Source organism: Grampus griseus (genome assembly GCF_964374135.1).
Source record: "Grampus griseus genome assembly, chromosome: 13".
NCBI classification, from domain to species: Eukaryota; Metazoa; Chordata; class Mammalia; order Artiodactyla; family Delphinidae; genus Grampus; species Grampus griseus.
In genome coordinates, this window is record NC_139007.1 from 28811257 (window position 1) to 28828131 (window position 16875).

A 16875-nucleotide genomic window follows, 5' to 3' on the forward strand; every position below is an offset into this window, starting at 1 on the left:
TGGGGCAGCTGCTTGAGCCTGTGAGCTCCTTTTGGTCATTAAAGGTTTCATTTCAGGTGGGGAGTGTATGTGCCAGTGAACCTGTAATTGGTTCATTATTATTAAATCAGTTTATAAAGAAATATTCAAAGGCTTGATGCCCCCAGGATGCTCCAGGGCATGTTTACAAATTAAACAGCTTTTAAAAAAACTATAAAGTTTAAAAATGTACCAGCAATATTTAAAACACCCATGAGGGAAATGGCAACATAAAAAGATGGTTTTTGCTTGTGTCTGAAAATCTGCCTACAATAGACTGAACCTTCCAAAATTGTAGGATTTTTCTTCCCCTAATTTCATACTCCCTGGGTATATTTTACAGGGATATGTTAAGACACTTGAGGTTAAGAGTAAGGCTTGAGATTTATGGTGTTAACAGAGCTTGAAAGTGAATGGCAAGAAGACTGTATATATGTGTACCAATGAGGATCTTCTTTCTCACCAAGTAAGTTCCTGGCAGATATTGGGCACTCAGTAAGGAATTGAGGGGTGGATGAATGAAAAAACTAAAAGAAAAGATTCGTGATTATAACATTTACCCTACAGCAACAAAACAGGAAGAAAGTAATCAACTCAATCAATTGTTATTTTAGTTTTTTCAAGCCAGATAGCTTAGTTTATACATATTTTTCCTTGCCACTAAGTTAACTGAGTTGAGATTTGAGGGAACTGATGGACATGAATTCGAATATTTTTAATGGGACACTCAAGCCAAGTAAAGAAAGTGAATGTATACTGAGTGTTATACAGAGACAAGTAGGTTTATGTCTGTGTCTCTCTTTTCATTCATTCATGTTTCTCTGACTGGGGTTTAACAAGGCCACACACCTTTAATAACTGCGTTAGAATTACTGAATTTATTGGTGTGGAAATAGGCTTATCATAAGGGCTAGTTTTTAATCTGCAACAGATTATCTGCCATGCTTTTATTATCAGTTTATAGCATGTGAAGTGTTTAATACTGTGTAGCAAATTCCTTATCAACTGCAGAGATCTCTCAAAATTTGTGTCAATATTGTGCAATATTGTGTTGTATAAGAATTGTCTGTGCTGGCTTTATCATGAATTCAGAAGGATAGTTGAGTTGAGGATTAGCTCCATCTCTTGGTGGTGCATTGCATCATATTAATTCTGTTTATTGTCTAAATGTCATAGTTTATCAAGCACTTTCACATGTTATCTCATTCAATCCTATGTTGACCCTATGATGTAAACAACATCATCTTTGTTTTACAGGTGATGAAACTGAGCCTCAGTATATTTGTGTTTTTCATAAATGCTCAAATGTGTTAAGTTGCAGAAACAGGTCTTTTGACATAAAGTCTTGTCTCCTTTTCATTGTGTCATATGCACATCTATGGGCATGTACCAATTAGCGGTAGAAAAAAGCATCAGGATTTCCCTGTCCTTTCAGTTGACTTCACCCTGATAATGCATCCTCAATGCATGCAGTAGCTGGAAAATAACGTGACATGGTGTGACCCAGCTAGGGTCACTTCTACTCCCTGTTGCCAATGGGATACAGCAGGGTTTTCTTCTATTGACCAAATCGGTTTTCTCTGATTTTCCAGTGTTGTTCTGACAATATAAGCTTAATATTTCACTGACCACATTACCTTTTATACCCAGAAAGTCATCATAAATAAATATGCATCACTAATATCTTACTTAGAACTCTCACCCATCAGTCTAGCCTCAAATGATACTCTGATGCTATCAATGATTAGATGAATGAGTATTATCTTTTGGTTCAGAGACCACTGAAGGCAAGTATAGGAAGCTATTTCTAATTGTTCCTGTATTTTGCTCAAGTGTGAGGAGAACAGGAATAGGTTCCATTTTCCCTGCAGCATCTTTGGCATAGGTGACGTTAATTGTTTTTCTTGTCCTGTCGGACATTCTTCCTATATAAAAAGCTTTGTATATTCCAGATATGGGGGTGGTGTATTTAAAGACTGTCTTGAGGTAAAATTTCATGTGAATAGTTTACTAAATATTTTCATTTCTAAATAAAACCACATTCTGGGATTTTAAATAAATAGTACCTTGAAGCAATCAATTACAAACTTGAAATGTGTGTTCTTTGGCTGAGATTATTTTATTTTTATGTGAGCCTGTGTACACATGCACTTTCACATGCCACACACGTGTGTGTGTATTTCTGTTGAGTTCAGAATTACAGACAAAAAAACCATCACTTTGTTTTTCTGAAAAGAGATTTATAAAAACTATTTGTGCTATAGAAATCTGTGACTTGGATACTAGACACAGTGATTAATTTTTTTTTAAATTTATTTATTTATTTTTGGCTGTGTTGGGTCTTCGTTTCTGTGCGAGGGCTTTCTCTAGTTGTGGCGAGCGGGGGCCACTCTTCATCGCGGTGCGCGGGCCTCTCACTATCGTGGCCTCTCGTTGCGGAGGACAGGCTCTAGACGCGCAGGCTCAGTAGTTGTGGCTCACGGGCCCAGTTGCTCCGCGACATGTGGGATCTTCCCAGATCAGGGCTCAAACCCGTGTCCCCTGCACTGGCAGAAAGATTCTCAACCACTGTACCACTAGGGAAGCCCCACAGTGGTTAATTTTTATTGTCTCTCCCACCTGTAGGAATGTTGGAGGATTCTACTTTATGGTTTTTTTTTTTAAGTTTTCAAACTTTCAATTTAAAAATTTTATTATTTTTAGGTATAGTTGATTTACAATGTTGTGTTGGTTTCAGGCGTACAGCAAAGTGATTCAGTTATACATACATACATATATATATATATTCTTTTTCAGATTCTTTTTCCTTACACGTTATTACAAAATATTGAGTATAGTTCCCTATGCTATACAGTAGGTCCTTGTTGGTTATCTATTTTATATATAGTAGTGTGTATATGAGGATTCTACTTTAAAATATTTCTTTTTGGTGGATCTGTAAGTGACATACATACTAGAGATAAAAGAGACTCTCTCATCAACTCACTTGTTTTACAGATGAGAAGCCAAATGGCTGGTCCAGTGTCGGCTACATACTCTTGCTGTTCTTTGTATTGACTTTTCAAAGATCAGCTCAAATTGGGGGCCAATTCTCGAGGTGGAAAAGGCATCACAGTATACTAACCTCATCTCTTTTCCTATCTTTGTTTTCTCTTCATCTTGACACACAATTTACCTTTTAAAAAATCGCCTTGTGTTATAAGACTGAACCAACTCAGGTCACTTGTATTTGTCCTCACAAATACCTGGAACTTAAATGTGGCATGCCTCAGAACAGGTTCCCTTGTGATTCCTCCATGCCTATGTGTTTATCGCTGTCTACGGGAAAGAGACATCCTTGGTTGCAAGGGCTCCTGCTTTTGATGCTTGGCAGTATGTACTTTTTTGAAAAAAAAATGTATTAAAGATGGTTATCAGCACTTTTTTGTTCTTTCAATTTTCTATTTAAAAATAATTTCAAACTTATAGAAAAGTTGCAAGAATAAGAATAGTAAAGAACACCCATATGATTTGCTCATTTCTTAAGTAAATTACTTCGTTTGCTTTATCATACGTTCTGTCTCTGTCTCACTATCTAGATATCTATCTATAAATATCTGTAGATATATGTAATAGCAGAATAGATATCTAAACAGAGAGAGAGAGAGAGAGTGCACGCACACATGTGTGCTTTTTTTTTCCTGAGCCATTTGAGGGTAAGTTGTATACATCATGTTTTTTTTTTAAACCCTTGAAAAAACCCCTCATAACTGTTCTTTTCCACGGAAATCTTTAGTAAAAGGTAAAAGATTTATACAATCTGAAGAGAAACCAGAGTATTATCAAAGCACAAATTTTTTGCTAAAGGTGAAAATAAGAGCATTTGTCAGTCTTCCAGCTTCATAAAATTTTAAATGAACAATGAAAGAATATGTGTTATTATCATATCTACTAAGCTGAATATTCTTTTTAAAATCTGTCAGTTTTTTTTTTCTGACAGTATATGAACCTGGGACCACATCAGATTTGATTCTATTGAAATATATTTCTTAGAGGAAAAAATAGCCTTTGTGTCTTTTATAAGTTTGTAGTCAGCTATAATGGTTAATGTACAACCTCCCTTGAAAAATCTGTTTTACAAGCAAAGTGTTGACACAGTTTTAATTACAGCACTCAAGTGAGCACTGTTATAATTTTTAATATTCCTCCATTGTACCGTTTTCACTGTTCTGGTAGAGCAACATACCCTGATCTTATGTTCCTAGTTTTTGGTGTCTTTAGATAGGAATGTTGCCTTTTTGAACAGAAATCTTTCATTTGGTCTCAAAGAAGAGAACAGGGCTATAAAATTTTGTGCACTTATTTATTAATATGAACTTTCCTCTCTATGTCAGTCATTATTCTGGTTTAATATGTCACTATTTAGAGCTTTAACATGACTCATGTTAAAGAAATGAGATTCTATGTATCAGTAGTTTAACATGGCAAGTCTCAACACCTGTTCACATACAGGAGGGAAACTTTCCACATTTATCATCTAAAGAAACTTTATAATATTAAAAGGGTATCTTGCTAAAGTTTTATGTTTACGTTTATTTGAATTTAAGGCATTATAAAATAATATATGAGATAGTATACTTGAATGCAATATATAATAGTCAGTGCAACTTCCCTTTGAGGACATGGATTAGAAGATGGTGAGCATCCTTGATCCTCTGTTTGGAAAGGAAAAATTCTGTCTGTGCATTGTATTCATTCTATTAACGCTTTCGCTCATGGCTCCCCACTCTTTGTTGCTCAAGTGCTCTTTAACATCCCAGGCTCTTTGGTGGAGCTTCAGGAATGCCAGGTGGTTGCATATTTGTTCCTGTGCCCTTCCTTTGTTCCTTTCTGAATTTGCAGAACCGTGGAATTTGTGCTGCCTTTTGGGCACTGAGGGGAGGTGCCCTGGCTTATCTTAGTGGGATGACAGGACTGGCAAGGATATAGACACTTGTGCCTTCACAGCATGGGCTCCTGCAAAAGGCAGGGCTCAGTTTGCCCCTTCAGCAAAGCTGTCTGCAACCAGGTTTTAAAATAGGAGAATAATTATAGCTGCCCCGGGCCAAGGGGGCAGAATCAGACTGGGGGCAAAAATACCGGTTCTTGCTCATTCAGCTCTGGCTGAGGAATTCTGTGATGAGAATATCCTCTTCAGTGAAAAAGAATTCTTGTGAACCAAGAGAAAGAAATAGTTACTGCTTTTCAACAGTGTTGTAAGAGCTTTATCTTTTGTCAGCGTTAGTTAAACACATTTGATCACTCATCTGATGAGAACTGCTTTTGTAAAGGGCATTTTTAATATATATTTGCAAGATATAAAGGCAGTTTTGTGGAAGAGTGCATTAATGTGTATTCTTGGATTTGAGATGACTTCATAATTCATATATTTTCCAGGAAATATGTGAGTGTAAAATTTCTTATTGTTTTGGCATTGCTTCAGGGTCACGTTGGGTAGTACACAGACGTATGGACATACATAAGCAGAGGTAGATTTTAAAGCAGTAGCTTCTATCTGGGTGTGTTTGAGCAAGAACAGTAGAGGAATTTGGAACATAACTTGAGGGCTTATAATGTTATTAATGTAACATTCGTTCATATAATTGACATATTTCTGAAATACATATGAGCAGATTATATATTTTAATTGAATTAGAGAAAATTTTGCATAATTTAAAATTATATACTTTTATATTTAGTACTATATATTATATATTCTATTCACCGAATAGCAATCAGTGGGGATACACTGAGAACACTAAAAGGAAGAGATTATTTTCCATATATATATATATTTTTAATTTTTATTTATTTATTATTTATTTTATTTTTGGCTGTGTTGGGTCTTCGTTTCTGTGCGAGGGCTTTCTCTAGTTGCAGCGAGCAGGGGCCACTCTTCATCACGGTCCATATATTTTTGAGCCAGGTTTAGTTAACAAGGAATAACCTAGAGTTAAAATACATATTCCAATAAAAAGTGAAACAATAATTCAATACTCAAAGGAAGCCCTTTCCCCTAAAGACTTATTCTCTACTTACAAACTCTTTAATCCATACAATTAAATGCATGGTTTTTCTGCAAAAGTAATCCATAAATGAGACTCATTGAAAAATATTGTCACCTATCTAGAAGCAAAGTATACATTTTTAAAAATCAGACTTTAGTTTTCTAATTTAGAAAATGGACAATACGGACATTAAGTTTGGTTTTGAGTGCATTTGGTTTTGAGTGCTTGGATTCTACCTTAAAATAATTATTGATGGAAAAATAATGATATGATATAATAATGATGTGATATAATGGAAGAAAACATTATATAACTTAAAAACTGGATTTCTGGTTCCAGCTTTTCCATTAATCAGCTGCATGACTTGCAGTAAGTCAAATAGCTTGTCTGGATTTTATTTCTACTAGTAAAATTGGGAAGCTTGAACCAAAAGTACTCTAAAGTTTCTTCTTGCTCTAATACTTTATATTTGAGGGATTAACAGATTACTATGTTCATTGAATTGCCAAGAATGTCAAATAGAGGTGACCAGCACCAGTTATGGAGGGAGTAAAACAAGGGCCATATATAAGTAAGTCCAGTACATTGCATGCTGCCGTGGGGAGTTTTGTGAGCTTATAAGGGCTTTATAGGAAAGCCACAAAGATGAGATAATAAAATAGGAAATTGAAGACTGTGATAGATAGATAAATAAATATATTAAGGAACTGATGTTGTTGGTTCAAGAGAAATATGACAAATAGCCTAAGAATAGTTATAAAGGATTTTCCATTCTGCAACAATTATGTTTAGCCTGCTACGTGCCAGACACTGTTCTTATCAAGAATCTGAGGATGAGATGAGTTGATGTTGGAATAAGCTGTAGCCAATGCTCCTTTTAGGAAGGCACAATTCTCCATCAGGATAAGATGTACTAGACTGGGTTAGGTAGGGTGCTTGGGAGATCTCCTATAGTCTTTGGAGATGACAGTCCCTGTGTTTCAGATGGTTTAGGAAACATCTTGCCTAATTGCCCTGTTTCCTAAGTACTCTTTGATCTGCCCTCCCAAACTGAATCCTTGATTTCTTTTCCACTGTTGCTGGCTTTGTTACCTAAAGAGTCTGAGATAAAACTTTCACTGTAGGGCTTCCCTGGTGGCGCAGTAGTTGAGAGTCCGCCTGCCGATGCAGGGGACACGGGTTCGTGCCCCGGTCCGGGAAGATCCCACATGCTGCGGAGCGGCTGGGCCCGTGAGCCGTGGCCGCTGAGCCTGCGCGTCCAGAGCCTGTGCTCCGCAACGGGAGAGGCCACAACAGTGAGAGGCCCACGTACTGCAAAAAAAAACCCCAAAAACATTCACTATATGCTCCATTCCACCCCCACACTCAATTAAAGTATTCTAGAGTTTAGGGTGATGGGGATGTCAGTGTGCCAGAATAAGTAAGATAGAATAGGATATTAGCCTTCCCTGGGTTATGCTTTCTAAGTGTAGTATCATTAAATGCCAAAAGTTCCCAGAATAAACATTTTCAAACATTAAGCCCCCAAAAAGCTAGCTGTGGTCTTTGTGTTCCATGATGCCCTGATGATGAATCAGTCTTCTGTTTATTGTAGTTTCTAAACCTCTTAAAATGGGCTCCAGGGTTGCCTCTACCACCTTGCCCTTAATTCAGCATGGCCATGAATAGTGCTCTGGAGAGGTTCACGGTGTAGAAGTGTTTTTGAGGTAGCCCATTGTTTTGGATTTTCTGTGACATTTCTTCCATTATTTGGATAAGTAAGAGTTATCCATGATTTCAATGATTTTTCTCTTTTATATTTTCACCAAAGTAAAAACTGAGTACAGTAACACTTTTACTTTTGTTTATGTATTATTGCAGAAGCAAAACTGCAGAGTTTTTATATGACTTGCTTTTATGCTATCAGAATCAGCCATGGATTTATAGAGCCAAGGTCTCAAAATATGCTGTCTGGGCTTCCCTGGTGGCACAGTGGTTGAGAGTCCGCCTGCCGACGCAGGGGACACGGGTTCGTGCCCCGGTCCGGGAAGATCCCACATGCCATGGAGTGGCTGGGCCCGTGAGCCGTGGCTGCTGAGCCTGTGCGTCCGGAGCCTGTGCTCCGCAACGGGAGAGGCCACAGCAGTGAGAGGCCCGCGTACCGCAAAAAAAAAAAAAAAATGCTGTCTTACCCATAGTAAGAGCTTACCCATATCTTACTACAAAGGAAATATGCTGTCTTACCTATGGTATTAGCTACACATGCCCTATATCTTTACTAAAGCATCCTACTTAAACTTCATTTAATTTAAGCCTTTTAAAATTTGAAACAGCAGACTTTGTTTACTCTTATAAAGCAGCAATTTACAGTCTCATAAATGGGAATCTGTCTAAAACCTTCCTACTCAAAACGTGGTCCATGGACTAGCGGCTTATGCATCACCTGGGAGACGTTAGAAATGCAGGCTTGCAGTCCTCCTCCCCCTCCCTATTGAATCAAAATCTGCATTTTGCCCAGGAAAACCAGGTAATTCATGCACATGTTAGGTTTGAGAAGCACTGGGTTTAAATCTGTAAATAACACTATATCCAGGTGAGATTGGTTCAAAGTTGGCAGAATTGTAAATTATATTTACCTTTGATCTGGAGAAAAGGTAAACCCAACAAGTATGAATGACTTGTGTAGTCTGAAAATATTTATAAATAATAAATGTGTGAAAATTATATGAAAAATGTGAGAAGTTAGACATACTGGCGATAAATAAGATAAACATTATCCCAGAAAGTGCAAATTAAATGTATGTTCACAAAGTAGTTTGTAATACATAGTATTTGGGGAAATTGAACATGGAAACCATCATGATATTGTGACGTAGGGGGTGATAAGTAGACAGAAAGCCAGAAATGAATCAGAGACTGTTCCACTGCTAGTTTGATTCCTTAGAAATTTTCTTAGAGGCAGAGTCTAGTTGTGGCTTGTATATCTTTTATACAGTAAGTGACACTGTTTGCTAGAAAGATAAAGGTAAATCAGAGAGTGTTAAGAGATGGGCTAGAAGATTGATTAGGGCATAGGAAGAACTGATTTATGAGGAAGGAGAAAAGTAATTAAATGGGCAGCACTGTGCTATAAAAAGAGGCTATAGAGACATGAATGTTTATTTGCTCTTTCTCCAGTGTTGTTTTCCTGTAGTATCCATATGCAAGATGCAGAAACATTAGGATATCAGGATGCTAAGAAATTCGTTACAAAACAAAGCAGTACCATCTGGAATTACTCAAATTAGGAGCAATATGAAAGATTAAGTTTCAGAAAATTTTACCTTGTGCATAAGGAGTAACCTTGAGTTATCCCTGAAAACTTTTGAAAGCTCTATGGGCAAAGAATGGAAAATCATTTATTAAGTTGTAGAACTCTAATTTGAACCCATCTCTTGAAACTTCTAAAATTAGGGTGGAGAAAAACCAGGATGTTGCCTGTGGGAAAACTCTCCACTTCCAGCAGAGACTTGGTGATTGATGAGTGACATTTTTCTTCTGCACTATCTTTGATTATTACTGTGTTACCATACACAGGTAATTTTTTTTTCATCAGGTTAGTATCTTATTTAAATAAAAAATACTAGTTTCTAGAAAAACAGCCATAGAGTGTCACTCATCTGCCCTACATTGTGTCTGCCTCCGTGGCATCCATAGGCTACCTGGTAACCAGTGACATTCTTTTTCCATTTCTCTTCACTCATTATTCATTTAGAGATGCAATTCAGTATATATTGGAAGCAGATTCACTTGCTACATTCTCTTCATCTGGAAAACTAAAAAGACATGCCCAAAATATGCCTTGCCTTTTAGAGCCATTTGTCAAATGGATATAGAAACTCTGAAAGCCTGAAATCATCTAATGCTTCAGACGGTTTAGTGATCCTTTTCACAAGGATGAAAACCCAGCTCACGTTTGTCAAGGAGTAGTGGTCTGAGGGCACTACATTTCTTTCTGTCTTCTCTGTAGACATTTTTCCCAGTGCAATGAATCAGCTGAAAAAGGAAGTCCAGAACCCCAATTCCACTGGTCAGAAAGCAAGTAAAACACAGCAGAATTATTCAGTATTTTCTTTACTTTTTTAATGCTAGTTGCTTCAGGTCCACATTTATATTGCTTAGGAGATCTAGTTTAATATAGGTACTGCTAAGAATAAATTCTATCAAATATGTTGACTGGAGATATTAGATATACCTCTCTATGCTGATGTGTGGAAAACTTTGCCAAACTTAAGTCAATTAATTAAATTACTTCAGGTGCTCCATAACATGAATTGTATTTTTGTTGATATTATTTTCTAAACTACTATTCAATTTTGTTATTTATGACTTAATGCACCTGCTTTAGTTTTAAGACATTCTATTTGTCTATAGCCGAAAGTTCTTACCCCTTTCCTTCTTGAAAGAGAGCTAGACCTAATCAAAAAGCTTAGGATTACATTCTGCTCTTGTGTCCATAATACAAAGATAATCTCCTCTGTATCCTGTTTTTATGAAAATGGCTCTAACAAATTGCCCGTTTCTTACACATACAAACCACAACTGTTTTCAAGATGAAAACTAGTTGAGAAAAAATAAAATAAATTGATAGGTTGCAATCTTTCTTTTTCTTCTCTTGCTTCCTGATACACCTACAAAAGTTGCAGGGGGGAAAAGAAGTCCTTTTTCTTTCTAAACCTTGCTACTAGTGTCGTATTGATTTTCTTTCAAGTGCATCCTGTGGTCTCAGATGATCACATATTTTCTCACATTACTCATATTGATACAGCACCTTGACTCACAGGTTGACATATGTTGCTTGAACTGATGACATGGCTCACCGTTGACATATCCTGGTGGTGGGGCGAACCAAGCCTCTTATGCATGAAACCTAAGGGAACAGGCTGTTTCACAACCGTATTCTCATTCTTTGAAAAGTAACTGTTGTTCACCTCAAGTGATCCTTTAAGTCTTATCCGTGTTGCTTAACATTGTTCTAATCTCTCCAACAGTGTTTTGAGTTCTTTTGTGTCTCTGCTGATGCGGAAAGGAAAAAAAAAATCCCTCAACTGGGTATAACAATGTTTGAGTGTTCCGTGGTTCGTAAGAAAAAATAAAAGTGTTATTAAGAGTCTGAAGGAATACATGGCAGCCGGCCTCTGTGCCACGTTGCTTTGGCTTCTTCTTACCTTCGTGCTCTCTCCACCTCCCTGCCTCTGTTTCAGCTAGCTGTGAGGTGGCTGGAACACAGCTGCCATTACCAGTACATGGATGAGCTCCTGCAGTACATCCGCTTTGGCCTGATGGACGTGGACACTCTCCATACAGTTGCCCTGTCCCACCCCCTCGTCCAGGCAAGTGAAACCGCAACAGCTCTTGTCAACGAGGCCCTGGAGTACCACCAGAGCATCTACGCACAGCCCGTGTGGCAGACTCGCAGGACCAAACCGCGCTTCCAGTCAGATACTCTGTACATCATCGGTGGGAAGAAGCGTGAGGTCTGTAGAGTCAAGGAACTTCGGTACTTCAATCCCGTGGATCAGGAGAATGCCCTCATAGCTGCCATTGCCAACTGGAGTGAGCTGGCTCCCATGCCCGTGGGAAGGAGCCACCATTGTGTGGCAGTCATGGGGGACTTCCTGTTTGTAGCAGGAGGGGAAGTCGAGCACGCCAGCGGCCGGACGTGTGCCGTGAGGACTGCCTGTCGCTATGACCCCCGCAGTAATTCCTGGGCAGAGATAGCACCCATGAAAAACTGCCGGGAGCATTTCGTTCTGGGAGCCATGGATGAGTACCTCTATGCAGCTGGGGGCAGAAATGAACTGCGCCAGGTTCTGCCGACCGTTGAGCGATATTGCCCCAAGAAGAACAAGTGGACTTTCGTCCAGCCCTTTGACCGGTCCCTCTCCTGTCACGCTGGCTACGTGGCTGACGGTCTTCTTTGGATATCAGGTAGAACATGCCTCATACGTTGGATTTATTACAAAACACTTTCACTGTGGCATAAATTGACAAGTCAGGCTTTGGTAGTGGTGGCCACGTGTATCTGAACGATTCGGCCAAGGGTGCCATTTAAGCTAATTAACAGTCATTTACTGAGCACCATTCTGTAGAGAGCAGTGTATGGGGGAGTAATTGACCTTTCTGTGGCTTTCTGAGTGATGAGTGGAGTAAAATTTCAAGATGGAAATGAATGGCCAATCACATCTCTTTTTCTACCAAACCTTCTATTGTTTAGATTGTCAGTTTTTGATATTCATGGACTGTATTGCACACCTTGTGGTTTATCCAGGTCCTTGGCTTTTCCTTTCACCCTGGGCTGCCTGACTAGGAGCCAGTCTTTCAAAGACAGGGCAGGCGAAGTAAAAGCCCAGTTAATCCATTTGGATGAGTAAAGCAATGGGAATAGATCCAGGTAGGAGCCATGCTGTGCATTGAGGGAAGGGATTTAAGTTATTGGCTAAAATAATGTTTTTCTGTTATCTGCGAATTGTAGTTACTCATGCCATCCCAATCCTTTATTCCTGTTTACTCTCCCATTCTTCCTGATTATTTGGGGGTTCTGATTATTTTAGTTTACTTGTTTTTGTCTTTGGTTCTGTTTGAAGCCTTTTGATTATGAAAAAAGGAGAGAGACTAGTATAATGAATCCCATGTGCCCATAACCCAGCTTCAGCAGTTATCTACTCGTTGCCAATCTTGTTTCACTCACACCCACATGCTTCTTCCAACCCCTCATAGCTGACTTTTCACTGGCACAGAGGATCCTGTGAGGCATGTGTTATTGACATCACATTATCACCTTGTGTTTCCAATCCTATTATTGGAAAGTCCTCAAATGTCCTCCTTTGAAAGGTTTGGCTATTAGGGAAGAAAGTTGCATCTTCTCTCAGCTGGAGGATACTCATTTTGTGACCCAGATGGATCTCGCTGCATTTCCATGTGAAGGACAAAGAGGAATAGAAAAATCAAACAACTTAATTACCAAGAGTAACTTTGAGATGTTTGTACTCAGACGAAACAATCACTTTTAAGTATACTTATGAAGACTTCTAAGCTTCCTTGAATAATCTTCTCTAGTTTAACATCTGCTCTGACAAAATTCCCCCTTGCACTTAAAGTAAATTCACTGGACTCTGCCCATGTTTCCTTCTGCTCTCCTCAATAACCAGGGATACAGCTGTAGTCTTGGCTGCTCTGGGCAGTGCCTCAATTATTGGCAATTCACTGATTTTTATTGAAGAAACCTAGCTCATGTCTGGGTTTAAGTGCTCAGTAATTAATGAATGAAGTTAAGGTTGGGACCAAGAAAGAGGATAAGTGAGGTGTATCCAACAATTGCTGGTCCTGTATACCAAATACACATTAGATATGAGTGTGTATGTTAATATATGTAGATATATTTAGATAAAGACCTCATTTATCTGGTGACTTATTCCTTTTTCTTTAAGTATATATTTCAGTATTTAAGAAAAAAGCCACCAGGACTGTATCCTGTTAGATTTGTTGAAGAAACCTTAAACTTGGCTGCAAATAAATCCTTGCTATTAGAAGGAACAGATCTGTACTTGACTTAGATAACAAAACAGTGATGGATTTATGAAATCAGTATAATTTATATTTTATTCCAACTTACATCCCTTCCTTTGACTCATTTAGTTTTCATATATTGCTAAGGTACTGCACTCCTAAATTTTGCATTGCATTTTCTAAATTTTGTATATGTTTCTCATAATTAGTTTAATAATTATTCCTTACTTACTTTTATTTTTGGGCTATAAAACTAGCTTTTAAAAAAAGTGCTGGAGTTTCCCTTGCATAGACTTCAAAATACGACTACTTAATACCTTCTTTAGTGAGGCCTAAAGAAAGCACTGAAACTTATGTTAGCCTGGCTAGATCTATCAACCTGGTATCAAGCTGACTTCTCTTTCCATATGGGTCTGTATGTTTCCTTTTCCATTGTATTAAGAGTATCAACTTATTACAGTCCATACTGCTATATCACTTTGTTTTTCCCCTACTATGAAAGGAAATACATTTCCTTTGTTCTTCTTTTGCACTAATATATGCTGCCTGTGTTAACCATACTTAATGAAAACAATCACAATTTTCTCAGGTTTGTTTCTCCCTACTGTGAACTTGAGATGAAAAACTCACTTCCCTGTGTACAGTACAATACCTTTAATTGGAAAGAAGAGGAAATCACCAGTGACATTTCTAATACCTTCAGTCGTCTGCCTCTTTCCTCAGGCTCAGCTTACAAAAAATCAATTGTGAATCTAACCAGGGATAGGGAGGGGTTGCTATGGGCTCCTTAAAAAAAAAAAGACAGGTATATTTCACCCTGACTATCTCTGATTTAGAAGTGTTACCCTGATTTTTTTTTGGAGCAGAAGAAAATGTTTGAGGCTATTCCTTATTCTTTACCAAATAATTAAATATTTCCAGTTTAATTGATGGGGGATTGGGTCATTGGCATCCTTCTGGTATTCTGTAAGCTTTGCCTGAGGTGAAGGTAGTAAGGATTATAGGATGTGGATTTGGGGAGCTTATTTCTGTTCCACAGAACACAAAATGAATGTTTCTTTAGGGACTCAATATTTCCAGTGTGCTCCCTCTCTATACATACCCTCTCCCCCTCACTGTCCATTTTAGGGTCAGGATACCTGGAAACCTGTCCGTGGTTTTAAAAAGGAGACAGGCAAAGATGAATTCAGAAAACTAGGCTGTATAGAGATGCCCATTAGCATGTAATTTAAGATGTTAGAGATAGTCAGACTTTACAGGCTCCTCTAGCATTTGACATCGTGACCCAATTCACAAATGCTCCACATCGTTTCTACTTGAAATTCACAATACTGAAGTAAAATAAGCATTAAATATCCTGCCGTTGTGCTTTGAAAGGTATGCTCTCCATTGTAAGATATTGTTTGTGAACTACTAAAAAGATCCTTTTTTTGTGAGTGAAAATGAATCCTGAGCTCATCTTGCAGAATAACTTACCTTTTCATTTTTGTCAAATGGCAGCAGGATAATGGGAAACTAACTACAAAATCAGTGCTTTAAAACTGCAATAATAAGACAAATGGTACTGCATTTCCTCAAAAGCGGCACTTAGTGTTTTCTTGATTCTCTTGGTGAATGGTACATCTTTATTAAAGTCAGTGCTGGTTCATAGATAAATAAGAATAATTCAGCAAACACACTTCCTGCCCTCTAGGAGCTGACAATCAAAGAGTTTTTCAGGGGCTTTCCTGGTGGTGCAGTGGTTGAGAGTCCGCCTGCTGATGCAGGGGACACGGGTTCATGCCCTGGTCTGGGAAGATCCCACATGCCGCGGAGCGGCTGGGCCCGTGAGCCATGGCCGCTGAGCCTGCACGTCCGGAGCCTGTGCTCCGCAACAGGAGAGGCCACAACAGTGAGAGGCCTGCGTACCGCAAAAAAAAGAGGTTTTCAGGTATTTCACTAATGAAAGAACATTTGTTAGGGCTTCTTTAACTCCCTAGAAGATATATTTATTTTCATCTTGATTAAATTTAGATGAAGTTTGCGTTGCCCCATTTTAAGTAACTTTAATTTATTCAAACCTACTAAAGGGACTTTACAATTAGAACAGTATAAAGCATCATTAACATTTTAAAAATGCCATAGCTGTAACTTTACTGTGCAAATATCATTTTACTTGCATCTTAAAAAATTGTATACAACATATTAGGAGCTAATGGGGGCATGGCAGAGGCTGACTGTGGTGCTCTGAGGTCACAGATTGAGGGCACATGCAAGTGTGAAATTGGCTCCACTGTGACCAACCAGGAGATGCTGAGCAACTTTCCTCACCTCCCTGAGTCTTGTTCCAGGCTAGTGCGGGAGCCACAAAGACAGGTCCCATGCCGGGGCTTATAGTTTTTTGTTTTTTTAAAAATAAATTTATTTATTTATTTATTTATGGCTGTGTTGGGTCTTCGTTGCTGCACGTGGACTTTCTCTAACTGCAGCTAGCAGGGGCTACTGTTCGTCACGGTGCGTGGGCTTCTTGTTGCGGTGGCTTATCTTGCTGCGGAGCATGGACTCAAGGCATGCAGGCTTCAGTAGTTGTGGCTCGCGGGCTCAGTAGTTGTGGCACGTGGGCTCTAGAGCGCAGGCTCAGTAGTTGTGGCGCACGGGCTTAGTTGCTCCACAACATGTGGGATCTTCCCGGACCAGGGCTTGAACCTGTGTCCCCTGCATTGGCAGGCAGATTCTTAACCACTGCGCCACCAGGGAAGTCCGGGCTCACAGTTTTTAAATGGATGATTACAGTAAAGTGTGTGGTGTGTGTGGGTGTGATGATAGACAGCTTTACAAGGTACAGAAGTAGTGTGAAGCAGGAAGTAATCAGTGCGGGGGCACGAGAGGCTTCACAGAAGTTTCTGGCACCTTCAGCCTCCCTTGGCCTCAGGTCCATTGGCTGCTTCCCACTTGCCCATTTACCCCTCCCTGTGCTCAGGCTTGGGCTTCATGGTGCAGCCGTTTCAATAACTGTCTTGCCCTCTGGCAGGCACACACTGTTGGGCAAACCCAATGGTCTGCTTTGTGCCTGTACCCGGGCAGCTGAGTCCAGTGGGAGGAGGCCAGCTGACAGGGGGCTTGGCACATGTATCCACTCAGCCTCCAAACCCTGTCTACATCCTGACACTAGGGTCTCACCCACTCTCCTTCACCAGCTGTAATGCCCTCACTCTCCTCAAACTCAGAGATAGAACCTTGCCTCCTGTTTCTCAGAACAAATGGACGTGAGGAGTTTCTGGCAGCAAATCAGGTGCGATGAGAAGGCAGTGGAGAGTATGAGGAC

The 16875-nt window shown here is 39.2% G+C and overlaps 1 protein-coding gene across 1 annotated transcript in view; it reads left to right on the top strand.

Moving 5' to 3' along the window:
* Positions 1 to 16875, top strand: part of KLHL32 (kelch like family member 32) — a gene marked incomplete at its 3' end in the record, with an annotated part of 186161 nt that overhangs the window by 121118 nt on the left and 48168 nt on the right. Inside the window, exon 6 of the mRNA XM_082669375.1 lies at positions 11267 to 11993. Within this exon, the coding sequence (XP_082525501.1) occupies positions 11267 to 11993 (727 nt within the window). The remainder of the gene's footprint in view (positions 1 to 11266; positions 11994 to 16875) is intronic.